This window comes from Mytilinidion resinicola (genome assembly GCF_010093595.1).
Source record: "Mytilinidion resinicola strain CBS 304.34 unplaced genomic scaffold BDZ99scaffold_15, whole genome shotgun sequence".
Taxonomy (NCBI): domain Eukaryota; kingdom Fungi; phylum Ascomycota; class Dothideomycetes; order Mytilinidiales; family Mytilinidiaceae; genus Mytilinidion; species Mytilinidion resinicola.
The window spans coordinates 253,796-272,472 of NW_022985451.1; the positions used below are offsets into that span (position 1 = coordinate 253,796).

The following is an 18,677-nucleotide window of genomic DNA, read 5'->3' on the forward strand; positions in this document are numbered from 1 at the left end:
CGTCGAGTGGCGTGAAAGAGAAGCGATGGCACGTGGAAGCCACGCATACTTCAGCCCAAGGTGCCATGCAGACGGTCTTCGAATCCTGACAAGCGGCTTGATACGAGGCCAACTCCATCAAAACTCCTGCAACGACACTCTGCCAGCAGGACGCCTGCGCCTCACACCACTCCGAGCCTCATTCATCTACCTGCATTGAAAGAACAAGTTGATATATTACGTTACAGGGGAATTTTAGCAGGATTGCAGGAATCTACCATTTATCGCTGCTTCCTACGCCAATCCGTTCGTAATTCACTCAACCATCCTTCTCGCATCGCAAGGACCCTACAGCTTCTGTATACAACCTGACTATAGTATCCGGAAACCCCTCCGCAGGTTTTCTCCTCATGAGAAGCGCTGGGGTGTGCTAGAGGCATGTGAAAGAATGCATTGTTCCGCTTCACGGCAAAGACAGGATCCATCAGGCCATTTTCGGAGTAGCTCCGATACCTTTCAACCTCCCTCATGCTAGCAAAGGCAGCCTGCCATCGTAGATAAGATATACATTACATTAATATCTAAGTATACTACGAGTCATCTATCCGCTTTCTACCCCGTTCACCTTTTTAATTCGTCAACCTCCCATCCACCCTTTCTTATTCTGCTCAAGTATGAAACAGAAATGGATGCGCCAGATATACATTATACACATTCAGAATGATGAGTGGGAGTGTATTATACCACACCATCCCTTTGAATCCAACCCGATACGTCACGGCCCCCACCAGCGCTCCCAACACCGTCAGCGTCCACATCCAGCATAAGATACGCATGTTGCGGTACTTGTTGCTCTTGTGTGCTCTAGCGTCACCCGTCGGCACCCACTGGAGTGTCTTACCGAAGATCTTGTCCTTGATTGCTGTTAAGTACGCGTAAGATTGGATTACCATGATATGCTGGACATTGAAACCGAAGCTCGCCTTCGCCCAAAAGTGGAACACAATCAGCCCATACGCGATCGATGGGACAGCGAACGCAAGGTTATAGTATTTGAAGTAGATGGGGCGGAACCAAAGAAGCAGGATACCTGGGATTGACGAGACGAAGATGGAGAGCGCGACGGCGGAGTAGTACATGAACCCTATACAAGTCTATCAGTCTGGGTTTGCGTAACTACGGATTACTGAACTCACCGCACAAGTAGCATACTTTCTGAATAAACGTAAGCTTCGATTTCCAGAACTCGGGGTTGCTCAGTAGCGTTGTAGATCCCATGCACCACCGCATCTGCTGCGACAAGAAGGACCGTGGAGTATCCGGACAAACACCCGTGGCAAGACAAAGGGGAATGTATTTGACTTTCCACCCTCGGTTGACGGCTCCAAACCTGTTCGGGTCAGTCATGACGCCGAAACGTTTGACGATACCATGGTACTGGTACTCACCCAGTATGGACGTCCTCGGAGAAACCAATCTCCGCGGTGCCGCCAACTTCTTCCAGAGCTGCACGACGGTAGACGGCGTTGCTGCCGACGCAGATGGATGCTCCCCAGCGGTTGCGATTCACTTGTACTACGCGGTAAAATAGTTCCTGCGTAACTCCCGCGCCTTGCTCGACCCAAGTTTGGTTGCTGCCCACCCGGAAGAACTGCGGCGTCTGGATGATGGCCGTCTTGTCGTCGGCGAGATGTTCTGGGATTAATTCACTAAGGAAATCTGGTCGGGGGCAGAATCTACATCATAGATGACGAAGAAATCTGCATCCGTCCGTGTGAAATGCTAGCGCAGGTTGCCGGCTTTTTTCAGTCGTGGCCTATCAGTTCTGACTGAGTAGTTGAACCCGTACCTCTCCGCTATCTCCTTCACCTCCGCCTTGTTGCCGTCGTCCATCACATATACTTTCAACTTGTCCTGGGGATATTCCAGGTTTTGAACATGCTTGTATGTGTTCTCAAGAATTGTAAGGTCCTCGGAACAGCATGGCAAGTAGATGTCAGCCGTTGGTGCATTCGTCGCCGTGATGACATAACTCAGCAACACCTGCTTGTGGCTTTCGAAATCCCAGTCTCGGCCGACTATACCAACAAAATATGAAACCATCAAATACGCCTGCAAGAGGAACACGAAGAGTCCAAACCAGGCAAAGATATAGTCGCAGACAGTGAAGAGCCACATGCCAGCCGACAGGCTAAAAAATGCAAAGATACCGAAGATGTAGAGTGGAACACGATTGGTATGCAAATAACAATACTTTTCCTCGTTGGTTGGGCACTCTGGCAGGACCAGTGGCGGGTCATGTAAAGGTGCGTACCTCGCACGAAATCGTTAGTACCACCTTCTGAAGAACCCTACCTTTTTTTGGGCATGAGGGGAAGCTGGCTCTTCGTGGTCTTGTTTCTTTCCATCTTTAGTGTGCTTTGCAAGTGGGGGAAGCGCTTCAACGTCTTGCTCGTAGTGCTTCTCGTTAAATTCTGGTTGGGTGGTTACAGTCGGGAGAGGGGCAGGCAGCTACTCGCGTATTAATAAAAGCACACCATGAAGATGGTTTTAGAATCTTACTATCAAGTCTTGAACTGCTGCAGATGCTGCAGCATCTTGGCTGTATGCCGACACCGACAGTTGCTGGCTGTAGCTAGATACTGACGGCCGTTGGCTAGGCGAAACGCTCAAGTTAGTCGTAAACTGCCGGTCAAGAACATACTGTTCACGTTCGAAAGGATTCTGGCCTAAATTTGCAAGTGAAGCTTGTGTGGCATTCCGTGATGACACTGTCAGGACATTGAATGCGGCATGCGGGCGTGTTAGAGGCTCCGAGCTAGTTTCCGCTTGACTTTGGGGAGGCGTTTCTGGGTTTCTCGTCCCAACACTCTTCTTGGACTTCGACTTCCTTGTCAGACGGCTGCGTTTTCGTGAAGGAGGCATTATCCCTCAACCGGTGGTGGCGCAACGTGGCAGCCAGTAATTCGTTTCTATTCACTCCTCTCAGTTTCCAATGTACAGCTGAAGACTCAGCTCGCCTGTTATTTGCTACCGTTGCCACCTGCAACCCCTATTCTCTCTTCACTATATAGCCACTCGTTAGCACCTCAATACAACTCATGCTTTCCTCACTGATCCTTTGCCCTTCCTACCCCTGCTGCCACAACGCAGGGTTTTGGAACACTGTGTGGAACTTGTACACCGCAGGCGAACTTCACTGCAGTTCTTACCACTCAAATTTTTCTGTTGGTTGCCTCCTTATCGATAATCTAAAGGCCAAATGCGACGGGTTATTCTCAGGGATAAAATGCCTGACTGAGGGTACGTATGTATGTACAAATGAAATAATACAACCGAGCAAGTGTGATGGCGCAATGGGGCACAGTTCAACGGAAAAAAAGGAGAGTCGATACGGAATACTTTCGCTGGCTTAGGACAACAGACTTTTTTGAACACCAATATTCCTCGAGAAAACAGACTTCATCCTTCAAACAGCACACTAAGGGGGTATCTCAATCTACTGTACATATAGAGTATGTGGACCCTGGTAAGAGCTTCTAAGTAAACCTGAAATTATAATTCTCTGACATTTTTTGGAATGTAATCGGAGGTGTAAAGGCGCCCAGGCGTACAAAGGTATTTTGCGGCGCAGTGCGTCTTTTTCAGAATAGCCTAGGCAGGTAGGTTATGTCACGTGGGCCGGCAAGCTCTACGAATAAGTCAAGGGTAGGGGGTCATGGGGGCCACTTTCCGATGTATTATCCTACCCCTTGTACCTTAAGATGACACTTTTACACCCCCTTACCTGGCATAGCGAATGCTTTTTTTGTAAGGCTTTCTACAACAAATTATAGACAGTAATAAGCGCTTTTGAATAAGCATCCTATGACTTTCTAACACCTTTTAGTGGTGTTAAAATATGGGCGGTAGAAATTTGTGTTCGAGGAATTTTGGTGTTTAAAAGTTTGTTATCATTAAGCCAGCTATGGTATTCCGTATAAACACTCGCCTCCCAACTGCATGAGAATTCAAAAAACTCTGCAACCGTGCAAGGACGCGACGACCACTCCATCTATCTGAGCTGTGCTCATCACCGCCATTATATAGCCTCACCTTCCTCGTACACAACAATCGTGATATCCTCTTGTTCACTATTCTAACACTGCTGGTGGCTCTTCTCCCTCTTCCTCTTCATCTCACTCCTCTCCTTTTGATCTTCCCTAGCGCCGAGAAAGTTGGCTTGAATTGGCCTCGCCACTATGAGAGATCTGTACCCAAGCACGGTTCCCATCAAGTATGATCCGGACGGCAACGCCCAAGCGTACGTTGGTAACAGCATCATCTGCCCACTGTCGCCATCAAGTCTTCTCTATGGATCCCTGCTCGACCTCCATGAGAAGCTGCGAAACAGCAGCCTTTCACATCTCTTCGCGAAAGATGCCCTGATGGAGCCAGCACACTGGCACGTGACTGTCTTCATCGGCGCCCGCGACAAGATCCGCAGCAAGGGCTACTGGCCCAAGGACGTGCCATCGGACATGCCGCAAAACGAGGTTCTCGAGCTCCTGACGGACAAACTCGGGAAATTCGACTTGCAGTGCGACCCGCCGTACAGAATGAGGGTCAGCGGGCCAGGCCATACCAATTACAGCGTTAGTATATACCTCACGCCCGAGACCGCGGAGGAAGAGGAGAGGTTGAAGGACCTGCGGAATAGGCTTTCGGACCACCTGGGCATCCGCCATCCAGAACACGACAGGTTCAAGTTCCACTTGACCCTGGCGTACCTGCTAAGGTGGTTGGACGATGGACAGAAACAGGAGCTGGACGCCCTCTTGCAAGAGCATTTCAAGACCATGCCAGCCCAGGTGGAGCTAGGCGGGCCGACGTTCTGTACGTTCCAGGATATGAAGGCTTGGAAGCCGGTACTTCAGCTGAAGACTCTCTGACGACGGCGCGCCCCAGCGTATGGTCCGGGTTGTCCAAGAGAATCAGCGAGCGTACAAGATGGGGTGATGCTAGATGTCCACCAGTTGCTCGGCAGACATCCTTTATTCTAACGTACATACCGCATAAATTCGGAGGGTGTACTACGCGAAGGGGGTCTAATGTGCAGGGGGTCTACAAATGGGTTATTTTCTTCCACAAGCCACATTTTCCCTATCAAAGTGGCCTTGCTAGTAAGAAAAGAGGACTTTTATTGTAAGAAACGCCCCTAAAAGAGGGGAGGATTTGCATATCCGAAACCGTGTTGCGCAGATAGAAAGGCCTATCAGGGGTTTCTTCTACGCTGGGGGGTCTCGTAACGTAGTATGGTCTTGTAAACGGTTTTATCCACCATGTCGCACATGCAGTCAGTGGAACAGCTGCGGCGTATCAGGACACTGGTCGAGGTATGATCATACTAGATAAAGGTTGCGTTGAATCAGAATCGCACGTCATGGAACGCAAGTCGAGCCATCTTCTTCCGCTTTAGCGGTACGTCGCATTCTTTACAGGTCTTTTACCTGAAGCTTTTCTCGTAGCCCTCAAGCACCCAGGCAGTGCGTACTGATGCCACCAGTCCAAGTCCGAGAGCGACCAATTCAGTGCCTGTCCCAGACTAGAGAGAAAATCTTTCAGGTTCCGCCTTCACGCACGGCCTTCATTGCCTCCATTCAATGTCTTCACTCAAGCCAATCCCTTCTTCTCCATCTCCTTCCCGAACTTCAAGTACCCAGCCTGCAATCCGAACGGCCACTCGCTCAACCTCCGGCCTAGAGCGTCCTCTCCGTTCACGCTGTGGTAAATGCTCTCCTAGCTACAGTTCAAACTCTGTGCCCCAGCCAGGAACTCCTGCGTGCCGCCCTCCTCGGCGAAGCGCTCGTCCGTGACGAACCGCCCAATTATAACGTGAGCTCCCGCCGCTGCGTACCACGGATCGACACCGATTCCGCTCTCTAGGAAGAGTGCGAGTGCCTCTAGCTCACTTCGTAGGTAGCGCGTTTGTCACAGATACCACACAAACCACGGTATCTTCATACAGTGTTTGCTCACGTGATGGCATTTAATGCGCGTGAGCACTGTCTCTGCGCCGGATCGAAACCCCTTTTTTGGATTCGGAGCGTAACTAGTTCAAATGCCATATCAGGGCCGTCACTAACTAAATCAACATGAACCAGGTCAGCTTCACACCCCTTGCGTTCAACGCATCAGGTAACATTCTTGGATCCGAGTTAATGACCTCGTTCGTTATCTTGTGTCGAAAGTAATCAAACACCGGAGGATCATCGGGCTCGGGCTCATGGTCGAACCTCTCCCAATCTCCCAGATCAGTCCCCTCCAGTCGCGGGTCCTCTTGGACGAGCTCCTTCGTGTCTCTGTTGTAAAAGCGGTACTTATAGCGGTTGCCAAAGCTCTTAAACATTTGCACCTCCCACGGCGCAGGGAGCGGGCCAAGAACACTAGTGGCGTCGTACAGACCGAAGACGAAGCACTCTCCTACGACAACAAAGCGTCCCAGTCCCTTTTCTCTGAGTAGAACTGGAAAGTCACAGCCCAGAAACACGCATATGATGTCGCCTAGCGTTGAAAGAGAACACCACATTATTAGCGATTATCAGGACGGAGAATTTTTGGGGAGATTCTCTAAAGAGAGGGATGAGGAGGGAGGTGAATTGAGAATGATGAATGAGAGACCTAATTACCGATCTCAGCGTCCAACGGAACTGTCCCGACATATCCCGTATCTGTCCGCACATACGCATGCCCGATACATAAGTTGATGGCGTCACAGATGAGACGGTCTGCTGCTGACGCTGTGGTAGGAATCTCATTCGTTCCCTTGAAGGTTTCACCCCGAGTGAAGCGTAGCCACGCGAGCTCCCAGTCTTCGAAAGACGGGTATATGTTCCTCCAACCAACCCAGCGCTCTCGGACCCTACCCTTGCGGAGAGTCATGAGATGAGCACGTTGTAACGTCTCGTTGTTTGGGTAGGGGATGGTCGTTATGTTCTCGGGCTGCCATGCTCGGATCGTGCTACTAGCCGTCTCGCCTCCTGAAGAAAGCTTGCTCGACACTGCGGTGACGCGGGCGCACTGCACCCCCAGAGCAGAAAGCGCGGCTGGTGCCTCGAATGTGAAATGAGCGCGGGAGAACCCTGCCGAGAACTGCCCACTGCATGGGAACTTTCGTGGCAATCGAGCGGTGAGATCAGGTACCCATGACGGAAGATTGAGTATTCGCCCATACTGGTACGCCCGCTGCAAGATATCCAGCCTCTGGATGTGGTTGGAGTAGAGCAGCGTCATCTCCATGTACACTTGGCTCACCGAGTTGGAATAGTTCGGCCGAAACTTTGCTGCGAGTTTCTTCGGAGCTAGCCCTAGAATGCCATAGACGTAATCCCTTGGATCCTTGCACTTTCTCTGGCTCCCCAGGCGCAGAACACGGTCGAACGGAAGCCCGACCGAAGGGTTTGTGATCTTGGCCAGGTGTCTCAGGCGAGTTTCCAGCTTTGATGCGTGATGATTTTCTTTGATGCATGTGGCGGCACGTCGAAATATTGTGAATGGGATAGCGCAATATCCACACTGCACCAGAGCCCGCGAGTCAGCAAGTAGTATTTCCTGGATAACCCACACTCGGTCGAACCAGCCACGGCAAAATAGTGAGTGGACGGCATCCCAAGTCTGAGACTCGTAGGGAAGCTCGGTTCCGGGGTCGTGCCAGTTCTCCTCGACGGCGTCTGGCGAAGGGCACAGGTGGCCACCTTCTAGATATTCGACTTGGCCTCCGATGTAATTTAATGTTTGGATCGCATGACCGCTCGAGTCCGCTTCTGGGCCGAGCCAGGCTATCACCTGGTAAGCAGACCTGTAGATGTCTCGCATTCGACGAATTTGACTTTGTTTCTCGATTTCGTCCTTTTGGTTGATGGAAAGTGCGTCTATCCAGAACGTCCGAGTCGTCTGTGCATTACGGAGATGCCGCAATGCGACTATGAGATTTTTCCCGGCTGGTAGATTACTGACGGCAGACTGCTGTGCTTCGACCACGATGGTACCTCTGTCGTCGACCTCGCCCCATGTATATGATAGAGCCTCATATCTTGGTTGGGAGCGTTCAACTCCATCCCCAGGTTGGAGATAAGTTGAGGGCGAGACATCCTCTACCGGGCAAGCCCATTGCCAGGATCCACGCCCTAGCTTATGAGGGTTCTCGAATATATACCGTCCTTCCACCGTTGATTGCACAAACCATGGTTCTGGGAGCAGCTCTTTGAGCTTTGCCAAGTCCAATCGGTTGTCTACCAGTTTCGCTGTCTCGCCTATGGGGGCATGGAAGATTTTGATACGGATTTCGTCCCCAAGTTCGCCAGGAAGTAGGTCGATGAGTCGAACATCCCTCAACGGGTCAGCGAGGGGCGGATATTGATATTCATTGTCCACGCTAGTCGCCATGTTGGAAACAAAGTTCTGGGAAGATGAATATTAGTTTCGCGCCGGGGGGAGGCTGGCTTCTTGAAAGTCATGCCAGTCAAGCCGAGGTTGATTGGTGCCTGCCTGCAGTCTGGGATGTAGTATCATAACGAGAGATAACTGGTACACGTGTTGGCGCGCGGCTTCACCGGAAAAAAGCCACTCATCTCAAACCACCATTATCGTTGTCGATCAACCAATCAGAAGTTCGGTCAAGACACCTAAATAGCTTGTTTATGATAACATCTCATAGGCTTCTGGCTCCTAAGAACCAAGATACGCTTTTCTAGCTACTTAGGCTTTATTGTTTTATTATAGATATTCAAGCGCAGCTACGAACCTTACTGCACTGGACATCCCCGTGACATCAGTCGCAAAAGCGGCGAAATCGGGAGCTATTATTGTCGAGAAGAGCACTGAGCCTTGCGGAACAGCTCGCACGATCCGGGAGATTCTCACGCTCCATCGTCCTGGCGTACAGTTCGAGATCCTTTCAAATCCATAAAAATTTGCGGAGGGTATGGCCGGCGAGGATCTGTTTGTGTACTCCCAATAGTTGTCGGTATTGTGGATGTTGCAGAAGGGCGTCGAGGTTGAATAACGAGATCAGGAGGTGAAGCTTTCCTTGGCACTGCAGATCTCCCGAGGCCCCATTATTAGGCGGGCACGTTCCCTCAATCGATCGGGGTGCAAGACCTCTCCTTTGCCGGCATCCTCTACTCCTTACAGCCCGGAGTGGCCAGCAAAGGTTACTCCATCAACGTGGAGATGCTCCCGGGCTTCCCGAATTGTGTGGCCGTCTCCAATGGCGTTGGTCCTCCTTTTCCTTCACCTATTGTCTCACCCGAGGATGCCATCAACGATTCTTTTCTCAACCAGCAAGAACTGAATCTATGAGCTCTGTAATCAATTAGCGCTAGTTATCACAGCTTGACTGACTACTATAAATTACAACAATGGACTGTCTTCGAATATGCATATTAGACTAAGCAGCTCCGCCTGTTGACTTTCCACCAGGGTATCAACCCCATTCCTCCCAAGAATCTGATCGAATCTAGAAACCGAATGTCTAGAAACTACATAATATCCAATCGCTTCTTCAACACTTCAATCTTTTCTCTATAGCAAAAGGCATGACTATGTTTTCAGGTGCCGGAATCCGGAATGCAATCATCCGGATGCACATCGTTCCCTAGTCTTAATCGGCAGGAACCCCATAAGAATTGTCGCCGACCCCATATGGGGTAGGCTGCATGTAAGCCCCAGTCATCGGAGGGTCCCCACGATATGGGCCCCGGGCGAACGTCTGGGGTTGATTATCTGGGGTAGGGGGCGGTTTTTAAATAAAGCCGCAACTCCCTAGCAAACCTAGCTCGCCCTGATTTTGCACCGGTACTACTGTTTCCTCATCCATTCGACCTCTCACCAGTTTGATCCTTCTTCGTTTTGCCTACTATGAGGATCAATCCGACCTCCCAGACGCTCTCCCTCGTCCTCCGAGCGATTGAGACAACAATCGCGCCAGACCTCACGAATCCTACTGCCATTGGCGCGATCGAGCTCATCAAGCCAGCTCTACATGATCTGCTGAAGCGACAAGGTCCTTCTGTACCGCTTCTACGAAAATGCATCGAAGAAGGAGAAGCCTTGAACCACGAAATAACGCAGCACCTTGAGGGAAACAAAGCCGGCCCCAAACGTCCTTACTCCACTCTCGGGAACTTCGACACCCTCTGCGAGAAGTACGACCAATTGACCGAGGAGCTAGACGAGTTGAGTACCCGACTCACAAAAGTCGCCTCGCATGACCCGAAGGCATCAAGTTTCATCCGCAAAGCTGCGGAATGGGAGCTTAATTACTACACCACTCTGCAAACAATCCAACCCCAGCCCTTCAATGGCGAATCTTCCCATCCAGACGACTCTCCCAACCCACCATTAACGAAGGGATTCTTCGAATCTTTCCTGCGAACCAAGCGCAACGATACTAGCCTCAGCGTGACATCCTTCACGTCCAACCCAGGCAGTTTCGGAAAGCAAACCTACTTTGCTACCGTCACACATGGTTCCAGTGACACTGAAGACCTCGTAATCCGCAAAGCAGACCCAGCGCCTATAATGCTACACTCATCTTTCCTGCTATCCCAAGAGCACGACCTGTTGAAAGCCGTCTCCGCAACCGGCTACCCGGCTCCAACGCCCATCGATCTCGCCGAAAACCTCCCAGGCGTCGATGGAACCTTCTTCACCATGAACAAGATCAGCGGAAAGCTCCCCGGCAGCTTCCTCGGCGGCCACGAGGCGAAGATCGACGAAGACGTGTGGTTGCAGCTCGCAGAAAAGCTAGCACAGCTCCACACAATCCCGCTCGAGAAGTTCGAAGAAGTGATCAAAAAGTACGACGAGGAGGGCGCAATGGAGGACACCGTGCAGTCGCGGTACCACCGCAACCTGCGCGGATGGCGAGATTACGCCTCCAGGATTGAGCATCTCCCCTCTCCTTTTATCACGTATCTTTTTAGCTGGCTGGAGCGGAACGTGCCCGCGGACGACCGAAAGCCCGTTCTCACACATGGAGACTTCAATATCCACAATGTGCTCTTCGAGGACGGGAAGCTGACGGGTGTGTTGGATTGGGAGTGTTCTGACTTCGGCGCGCCGGAGCAGGATCTCGCGTACATTCAGCCGCATGTTAGCAGGCACATGCCGTGGGAGAAGTTCCTGGACCATTATCTGAAGAGCGGCGGGCAGGAGCTGAATATGCAGTACATGTCATTCACGTTAGCCTACTCGGTGCTAAGGACTATGCTAGGCGGCGTGAGAGCGACAAGGAATTTACAGGTGGGACACAACCGCGATCTGAGGTATATCATGGTGGAACTTGGGTTCACGCCGGCGTTTATGGGGATGGGGTTAGCGTGTACGGCAGACAAAAAGGAGAATGGCGCCGTGGAAGACGCATCGAGAAGAGAGACGGAAGTCGAAGAGAAGGCTGCCAAGGCAAACGGCAACACTGAACTGGAGTCAACGTTGGAGCAAGATCTGAAAGAGACTAACGGAGTAAACGGAAGCCACTACGTCGCCGACAGATACCGTGCGCCTGAAGATATGCTGGCCAAGGTCAGTGGTGGAAAGACGCTCCAGATCTACGGTGATGAAGTCAATGTGAGACAGAAGCCCGGACCGCAAGAGAATTGGCAAAACTCCGTCGTTTTGGTTTGGTGGGATGATAAGAACGCGGTTGGCGGTTTCCATCGCTTGGGCCATGAGCCGAACCTGAAAGATGGAGGGAGAGTCGTCATGTGGAACTATCTTCTATCTCCAAAGGGTATGTATAAGAAGATGCATCATGTCCCACTTCGGGATGCTGACCTACTACCGAGCAATGGATTCGGGAGTGGAGATGATACCTGCCGATGTGAGGTCGAGGATGGAGAGCATATCTGGACAGTAGAAGATGAAGATATTTCTGCGAAGATCACGTGTGTCGATACCGGCCCTAACGTCGACTGCTATCCAAAGAAGGGACAGATCAACTCTTTCACCTCTCACCATTTCGATATTCCCGGCATCGTTCACGGTTCCCTGAAGATCAAAGGGGAAGAATACAAAATCGCCGGTCTTGCTGTTCGCGATGCTGGATGGGGTCCGCGAAACTGGGGTACCGTCTACTCCCATCGTTGGATTGCAGGTACCTGCGGAAAATCACTTAGCATCATCGCCGTCTCCTGGCATGGTATCGATGAGAGCATCGCGACATTTGGCTGGGTCGTAAGGAACGGTGTTATCACTTACGCCAAGAAGGTCAAGATTCTTGCGTATATGGAAGAAGACGCAGCGACCAATTCTGGGGGGAGAGTCACCTTTACTCTCACCACAGGCGAGGTCTTGGATGTTGAATGTACACCTGTACCGGTCAAGGCTATGGTGTCGTATCATCAAAACGTGTGTGTCGTGGATAGGATCTGCAACATGACATGTGGAGGTCTTCGTGGGATGTGTAATTTCGAGACGAGCGCAAATATCCAGATGGGCACGAGGAGGCCGACGAAGTTTTCTAATGGTATTATTGATAATGGGTTTTTCGAGGATGCTAAGTCGGTATAAGAGGATGGTTCCAAGTTCCAAACTTCGGTAGTTAGAGAGTATATAATATCTCTAGAAACATGTGTGATTCGTGGGCATTGGCGACGCTCTTAAGCTACCATAGATGTGATGTGACTGTTTGGCGACTACATGAACTCGAATGTCCGAGAAGAGAGCTACATGTTCGTACTTCGTAGACGGATATCAAAGCTAGTCTTATCGTAAGCTAGCGCCATTAAGTGCATGTATCCGATAGGCATAAAACCACCTCTTCTCGAACAACAACCCCTTCACATATCTAACAGCACCACTAAAAAGCCAATCCAAGGGATGCATAACCCGCAAATCCCACCATGCCTCACATAACTGCAGTCGGCGCCTGCTATCTTGATACCATCCTTACGTAAGTTAGTTCAATTCCATATATTTATCCTCACAACCCATTCCATCTCAAAAACTCAAAAGAATCTCTCATCTTCATACTATCACTATCAACTATCATTTCAAGTACTCCAAGTACCGGCGTCTACCCATCTCACACACCCCCAGCATCCCCCACTACCCCCCCGAAGACGCCAAACTCCGCAGCACATCCCTCTCCCGCCGCCGCGGCGGAAACGGCCCCAACACTCTCGAAGTCCTGTCGCAACTCTCCCCTCCCCCTTCCCTCTCGCTCTCCCTCATCACCATCCTCCCCTCCCACAGCTCGCCCGCGACGCAGGAAGTCCAAACCTCGCTTCCAGCGGTCGATATCTCGCACTCCATCTTCCGCGAGGGCTTCACAGAGGCAGCGAGCAGCTACGTCCTCAGGAGCTTGGAGACGGGGAGTCGCACGATTGTGAACTTCAATGAGCTGCCTGAGATGACTGCTGAAGAGCTCAAGGGTAAGGTAGGGGAGGTGTGCGGGGAAGAAGGGGAAGGAGAGGGTCAGTGGTGGCATTTTGAGGTAAATTACCCTTTTCAGGCATCTGATAGGCGATCTGAGTTGCTGAGCTTCGCAGGGTCGAATACCGGACGTGACGCTCGCGTGCGTCCAGCATCTACGGGCACGCTTTCCAGAGGCGAAGATCAGTGTCGAAGCGGAGAACCCGACCCGGGAGGGACTGGAGGAGGTGACGAGATTGGCGGATGTGGTGTTCTATTCTAAGAGCTGGGCGGTGGTGAGTGGGAAGCGTTTACGGTTGCTGGTATGGTGCTGATTCGGGCTGCGGTAGAGTAAGGGGTTCACAGGAGCGGAGAGCATGCGAGCGTTTCTTGAAGCGCAGGCTGCGGGGGCAAAGAACGGGTGATTCTGACACGGTATCTGTCATAGAGCTTTGCTGATTTAAAGGCAGGGCGCTGCTGTGCTTGACCTGGGGCTCTCTCGGAGCGGCAGCTCTCGACTGTGAGACTAGCCAGTTCGAGTACGTTCATGCTTGGAGGTATGAGGGTCGAGCCGCCGTTGAGTAAGTCTCAAGCATGCCGTATTTGATTTGGAGATACTAAGGATTTACAGCACGATTGGAGCTGGCGACACGTTTGTAGCTGGTATGCTGTATTGTGAGAATGTGCGATGTGGTGACTGGTCTTTGAAGGAGAAGCTGGCATTCGCCAATGAGCTTGCTGGCCGGAAGGTCCTACAGGAGGGTTTCGCTGGGCTTGGAGATGCTATGCAAGACCTCTTGTAGAACATATGGCAGGGTCATCGAAAGTACTTTGAAGCTAACGAGACGAAAGCGCATTCAGAAGGTCAGACAGATGCGAGCAAAGAAAGACGCTTGAGATGATGATGGTGACGGTGGTGGTGGATAGAGTGAAGTTTTGCGCGCCTCATGCATACAAATTCCGCCGTGGGCATCTGCAGTCCGATCACCACAAATACCGCCCGCCTACGTGAAATGAAGTAGTATTTAAACTTATTAATTGACTTTGCTTTTTCCGGTCTCCCAGTCCAGCTGCCTGACCAGGTCTTCGCTATGTGAACTCCTTGCCAGCTCAAGCGGTCGCCAACGCCGTATCCTATGCTTAGCAACCTGCAAATGCGCCATAATTTCGTGACCGCCGTATGTGAACAACATCAACATGTGTAGAAGAACCGCCGCTAAATCGCCTCGTTCCAAGCACCAACAGTGCGCACATGCTTAGAATGCCATAGAAACAGAATAGAAGAGCGCAATCATGTGCTGGCCTCAGTAGCCGTCTCTTCGTACGCCTCTGCTACATCCCCGTCTTCGTGGTCACCGAGATTGGAATCAGAGTCGCTCCCTGAGTCTTCCCCATCTTCCTCATCCTCATCGTCTTCGTCATCATCGTTCATTCCATTAAAGGCATCGATGTCTTTCCACTCGATATAATCTCCTATCAGCCATTTCCGACTCTTAGGTAGAAGATACGGGTCGAAGGGAAAGTAAGCATCAAGCTGGAGTCCGTCTTCTCCCTTTTTAGCACTCAGTGCTGTCTCTCGCTCCGCGTAGCCGCCATACGCGCCACCGCCAACCATCGCCCTCGACAACCTCACCCGCTTGTTCGTTTCTAGCAGCGGAAAGACGTAGAGGAAGCGGAGATGGTGGGCAACGCGTGCGAACTGCCCAACGATGACCGGCGAGCAAATCTTGAGCGGATTCAGCTTGCAGTAGATATTCCTTGAAAAGGTTTCCTTAATGCCGGTATGCCAAACATGTTCGCGACCGTCCGATACGTCTTCATCCAAATCGTCATCTTCTTCGATCAAGTCGCGCCAACGGAAGCAGAAGATGTAAAGGAGCGCCTGTGCGATACCGTAGTATGTGCCATAGCGGCGGAGATTGGGTCCGATGGCGCTGTACTGGTGAGCCTGGCGCTCGTGAGATTCGCGAAGGTTGTTGAGATGGCTGCCTAGCAGGTCGACCACGTCACGAACTAGTTGCTTAGAGACGTGGGCGCCACGGGAGATGAAGGAAGCGAGATAAGCGGCTGCGGCTAGTCGTAGAATCTGAGGGCGGTTTTTGTCGAAAGCGAGATGGCTGCAAGCACCGGCGAAGCGTCCGGTGAGTTCAGGGGAGCTTTGGCTGAAATGAAAGAGTAGGAATTGAGTGTGTCGGGATCGGTATGTCGGTAGGATAATATTGGCAAACTGGGAGAGAAGAGATTCGAATGTATCGTTGATATCGAAGAAGTCGCCTTTTGCGAAAATGGGGTGGTAGTACTCGAAGAGTATATCGAGGATGGCATCCATTTTGCCGATAGACTCTCTAATTTCCTTGGTGCGGCGTTCTTCTGGCGTGGATGATTCTTCGCTCGAGTCCGAATCCTCGCTATCAGATCCGTCGTCTTCCTCATCCGAATCTTCCGCATTCTGCTTCTTCTTCACATCTTTGATCAGGCTCTCCTCAATGTCATCCTCAAAGTCCTCCATGTCCACCTGTATCTGCACGTCTATCTTAACGAGTCGCTCAGTAACCAGAGCGAGGATTTCGCCTTTTAGTTCCGGAGCATATGTAGCCAGCTTGAGAAGGTTCTTGATATAGTCCACATGCACCTTGGTAGTGTCGGTAGAAAATGGGAAGTTCGAGCCTAGGACATCAGAAAGCTCTCGGCTAGCTGCAGGGAAGAGTCGGAGTAGGTATTTGAGGCATTGGTGTACTCGAGCATGTATACGTCGTCGCGGTACTCTGGGGTCGTCTTGATGGCGGATTGCGGGCGATGGTACTGATATCGTTAATGAGGGGTGGTGGAGCATACGAGGGCAGGTATACGTACGTTTGATGAAGTAGTCTACTAGTTTCTGCAATACACTTGACGTGTAACCTGCCTTAGCGGAGACCAAGCATCCCAAGAATCTTATGTAGGTGGAGACAAATTGCTCGCTTCTGCTGAGCCATCTGCAATCCAGAATGGCGTGAACAAGTCCGGAAGAGTCTCTATCCAGCAAGCCGACTTGCTCAGTGAGGACGAGGATGTACTTCTGGAGCAGAGGAGTCGACGGTGCATCGTCGTCAGTAGGCCGGATTGATATGAGATGGTTCAGCTGGTTGACGCCGGATGAATCGCCGTCGCCGTTTTTCTCCAATGCGCGGCGAACCTCTTCTCTGATGAGCTCCGTGTCCTTCTCTTGCCACTCGGAGAGTATCTGAACATTGACGTCCGGGTTGAATGCCACCTTGAGACGCTTTGTCGGGCTAGAGGGTATGTTTTCGTGGTCGGACGGCGAGTCTTCGTGCTTTCGTTTGAGGCTGCCGCCTATGCTGGGCGCGATGATGAGGGTAGTCGCCCGGTCGGAGGCTGCGAGGGAGACCATGGTGTCGGGAATCGCAGCTTGAGATTCGGGTCACGCTGGAGGTGCGGTCATGCTTGTATAGAATGTGGAGGGAAGATAATGCGTCGTGGTGGGGTGTTGTGGACAAGAATCTGAAGTCCGGCCGTGGAAAAAAGCTCGGGCCCCACTTTTCTATTATGGAGGCGGTGAATACCAATAACTGTGGGGCTCCTCGGTATCAAGCTCTGAATTCACTACGTCGACCCTTGGACCCCTCTTGCGCTGAGGAATCTTATCACAGGCACAGCTTTGGGAGGCGAAAGAGATTTTGATTGGTGCACTACGAAGGGCGTGAAGGGATAATGGCCGGCTCTAAACACTAACTACAGCCAAGATAGTCTCTTCATGACGGTCCTGATGCAGGTCTTCCTGATTCACTCGTATGTCTCGGGAGATGCACTTGATAGGATCCCAATTCATCATTCCAGTCGTCTATATGATATGGCAAAGGTTCTGTATAGCGAAGGCGCCAAGGTTAATTCCAATTGAACCGCACATCTCTTTGGTCTGGGTCACGGGGTTTCCTCGTGGACTACTCCTGATGCATACTAAATCTAGAGGCTTCGACGCCAACATTCTAGCACGTAGAACCCAGATAGAGCTCCTATGTGCCTCGAGAACTGGTGGCGGCGTCGCGCTGCATCGATTCGTCGAGGCCGATGGTTGGTTGGGACCTTCGAAGCGCCCGCGTGCGTTTCAGGAGTCCATCACATCTCTCCGCATTGTGCAATAGCCACGTCCTGGGTGGGCCTATCACCTGGGTTCGTTCTTGTGTTCTGGATCTTGTCCACGACATCCATGCCCTCGACAACTTTGCCAAAGACTACGTGCTTTTTGTCCAGATTGGGCTGGGGCGCGCACGTGATAAAGAACTGACATCCATTGGTGTTTGGTCCGGCATTCTGGTAGATTGTCAGCGTCTGAGAGTTAGCATGACAGAACAACATACAGCCATGGAGAGAAGATAAGGGGCATCGTGTTTCAAGTTGAAGTTCTCGTCGGCAAACTTGGTGGTGCCGTAGATGGTCTGCGAGCCTGATCCATCTCCATTGAGAAAATCTCCACCTTGGATCATGAAGCCCTTGATCTGAAAAGGTTTTTAGCAAAGCATAAGCGAAAGACCAATGCAGGATAGCTCACCACACGATGGAACTTGGAGCCTTTGTAGCCGAGTGGTCGTCCTAGGTTGTTCCTCGTCTCGCCAGTACAGAATTGGCGGAAGTTCTCCGCGGTTTTCGGGGTGACATCCTTGAAGACCTCCATCTTGATTCGCCCAAGAGGTTCTCCTGCATTTGGTCAGCATGTTTTGGTATGCCAAGCTTGCGCGTGATATGGAGCTTTGGCGCGGAAAGCTCGGGAAACATAGATTCCCTCAAGACGTTTATCGGCACTAAAGTGTGGCAAAAATTGCAAAAGCCGAGTGCATCAATTACGAACCTCCAAGAGTGATATCGAAGAAGCAAATTGGGTTTGGTTCCGCCGGGGTGGTCTCCATGATTTGGGCTGTGCAGGATCACTCCCAGGTGGTGGCTTCGCAGGTGAGAGGTTGGCTTTCGTAAGATGTGTAGAATGGGTGGTGGAATGGCCAGGGCGCAGGATTGCAAGTGCGTGTTTTAGGGTGATTCAGTACTCAATAATCACCGGCGAATGGGCGCTGTGGGAGGGCTCGGACTGGGGGAGGGCTCAATGTGTGTGCCTCGGGAACCAATGGCGTGCAGAGAGGTTTTCCTGTCTGAAAGGGGGTAGCTTGGCAGGGCTAAACCTTCCAGTCAGCGATTTCGACAGGAAATGTCTCGTGAGGTCGAATTCGGAATGGTGGTGGAGGGGAACTGCAGTGTGAACGGGCAAAGGCCTGTGCCGAACGCTCTGCGCCAAGTTCAGGCTCGGCGATGGAGAT

General features: G+C 51.4%; 8 protein-coding genes across 8 annotated transcripts; 3 read left to right on the forward strand and 5 right to left on the reverse strand.

The window, feature by feature from the left end:
- Positions 1 to 563: 563 nt before the first annotated feature.
- Positions 564 to 2,904, reverse strand: BDZ99DRAFT_510405 (uncharacterized protein; the record flags this gene model as incomplete). Its single annotated transcript, XM_033724472.1, has 6 exons — positions 564 to 1,123; positions 1,176 to 1,369; positions 1,428 to 1,715; positions 1,829 to 2,293; positions 2,330 to 2,387; positions 2,691 to 2,904. The coding sequence occupies 6 exons, from the start codon at positions 2,902 to 2,904 to the stop codon at positions 648 to 650; spliced, it is 1,695 nt and encodes a 564-aa protein (XP_033573650.1). The 3' UTR covers positions 564 to 647.
- A 1,226-nt stretch (positions 2,905 to 4,130) lies between these two features.
- BDZ99DRAFT_83701 (uncharacterized protein) lies at positions 4,131 to 5,212 on the forward strand. The gene has a single exon (XM_033728945.1). It carries the CDS (start codon positions 4,221 to 4,223, stop codon positions 4,908 to 4,910), a length of 690 nt encoding a protein of 229 aa, XP_033573651.1. The 5' UTR covers positions 4,131 to 4,220; the 3' UTR covers positions 4,911 to 5,212.
- An 803-nt stretch (positions 5,213 to 6,015) lies between these two features.
- Positions 6,016 to 7,998, reverse strand: BDZ99DRAFT_465483 (uncharacterized protein; the record flags this gene model as incomplete). Its single annotated transcript, XM_033720549.1, has 2 exons — positions 6,648 to 7,998; positions 6,016 to 6,522 (listed from the first exon to the last, which is right to left on the reverse strand). Coding segments are annotated over exons 1-2 (1,600 nt in total), but the record flags the coding sequence as incomplete, so codon positions are not given.
- Positions 7,999 to 8,034: 36 nt separating this feature from the next.
- Positions 8,035 to 8,403, reverse strand: BDZ99DRAFT_393192 (uncharacterized protein; the record flags this gene model as incomplete). Its single annotated transcript, XM_033715836.1, has 1 exon — positions 8,035 to 8,403. A coding segment is annotated over one exon (369 nt), but the record flags the coding sequence as incomplete, so codon positions are not given.
- Positions 8,404 to 9,876: 1,473 nt separating this feature from the next.
- Positions 9,877 to 12,590, forward strand: BDZ99DRAFT_500776 (kinase-like protein; the record flags this gene model as incomplete). The annotated part of the gene is made up of 1 exon (XM_033723751.1): positions 9,877 to 12,590. The coding sequence occupies one exon, from the start codon at positions 9,877 to 9,879 to the stop codon at positions 12,526 to 12,528; it is 2,652 nt and encodes an 883-aa protein (XP_033573654.1). The 3' UTR covers positions 12,529 to 12,590.
- A 258-nt stretch (positions 12,591 to 12,848) lies between these two features.
- On the forward strand, positions 12,849 to 14,390 carry BDZ99DRAFT_421808 (putative PfkB family kinase). The gene is made up of 6 exons (XM_033716959.1): positions 12,849 to 12,910; positions 13,057 to 13,453; positions 13,509 to 13,667; positions 13,722 to 13,792; positions 13,842 to 13,952; positions 14,003 to 14,390. Exons 1-6 carry the CDS (start codon positions 12,861 to 12,863, stop codon positions 14,172 to 14,174), a joined length of 960 nt encoding a protein of 319 aa, XP_033573655.1. The 5' UTR covers positions 12,849 to 12,860; the 3' UTR covers positions 14,175 to 14,390.
- Positions 14,291 to 16,812, reverse strand: BDZ99DRAFT_421813 (RNA polymerase I-specific transcription initiation factor RRN3). Its single transcript, XM_033716960.1, has 2 exons — positions 16,225 to 16,812; positions 14,291 to 16,173 (listed from the first exon to the last, which is right to left on the reverse strand). Exons 1-2 carry the CDS (start codon positions 16,760 to 16,762, stop codon positions 14,663 to 14,665), a joined length of 2,049 nt encoding a protein of 682 aa, XP_033573656.1. The 5' UTR covers positions 16,763 to 16,812; the 3' UTR covers positions 14,291 to 14,662.
- A 220-nt stretch (positions 16,813 to 17,032) lies between these two features.
- Positions 17,033 to 18,414, reverse strand: BDZ99DRAFT_465488 (peptidyl-prolyl cis-trans isomerase). The gene is made up of 4 exons (XM_033720550.1): positions 18,218 to 18,414; positions 17,921 to 18,066; positions 17,730 to 17,867; positions 17,033 to 17,682 (listed from the first exon to the last, which is right to left on the reverse strand). Exons 2-4 carry the CDS (start codon positions 18,041 to 18,043, stop codon positions 17,488 to 17,490), a joined length of 456 nt encoding a protein of 151 aa, XP_033573657.1. The 5' UTR covers positions 18,044 to 18,066; positions 18,218 to 18,414; the 3' UTR covers positions 17,033 to 17,487.
- Positions 18,415 to 18,677: the final 263 nt, after the last annotated feature.

Excerpts from the sequence above, each read along its gene's own strand:
- BDZ99DRAFT_83701 (XM_033728945.1), top strand. The coding sequence starts at position 4,221 with ATGAGAGATCTGTACCCAAGCACGGTTCCCATCAAGTATGATCCGGAC.
- BDZ99DRAFT_465488 (XM_033720550.1), bottom strand. The coding sequence starts at position 18,043 with ATGGAGGTCTTCAAGGATGTCACCCCGAAAACCGCGGAGAACTTCCGC. Across the intron at positions 17,868-17,920 it reads GCTCCAAGTTCCATCGTGTG|ATCAAGGGCTTCATGATCCA; the intron begins GTGAGCTATCCT and ends AAACCTTTTCAG. Across the intron at positions 17,683-17,729 it reads CTTATCTTCTCTCCATGGCT|AATGCCGGACCAAACACCAA; the intron begins GTATGTTGTTCT and ends ACAATCTACCAG.
- BDZ99DRAFT_421808 (XM_033716959.1), top strand. The coding sequence starts at position 12,861 with ATGCCTCACATAACTGCAGTCGGCGCCTGCTATCTTGATACCATCCTT. Across the intron at positions 13,454-13,508 it reads GTCAGTGGTGGCATTTTGAG|GGTCGAATACCGGACGTGAC; the intron begins GTAAATTACCCT and ends TGAGCTTCGCAG. Across the intron at positions 13,668-13,721 it reads ATTCTAAGAGCTGGGCGGTG|AGTAAGGGGTTCACAGGAGC; the intron begins GTGAGTGGGAAG and ends GGGCTGCGGTAG.
- BDZ99DRAFT_421813 (XM_033716960.1), bottom strand. The coding sequence starts at position 16,762 with ATGGTCTCCCTCGCAGCCTCCGACCGGGCGACTACCCTCATCATCGCG. Across the intron at positions 16,174-16,224 it reads AGTAGACTACTTCATCAAAC|TACCATCGCCCGCAATCCGC; the intron begins GTACGTATACCT and ends TAACGATATCAG.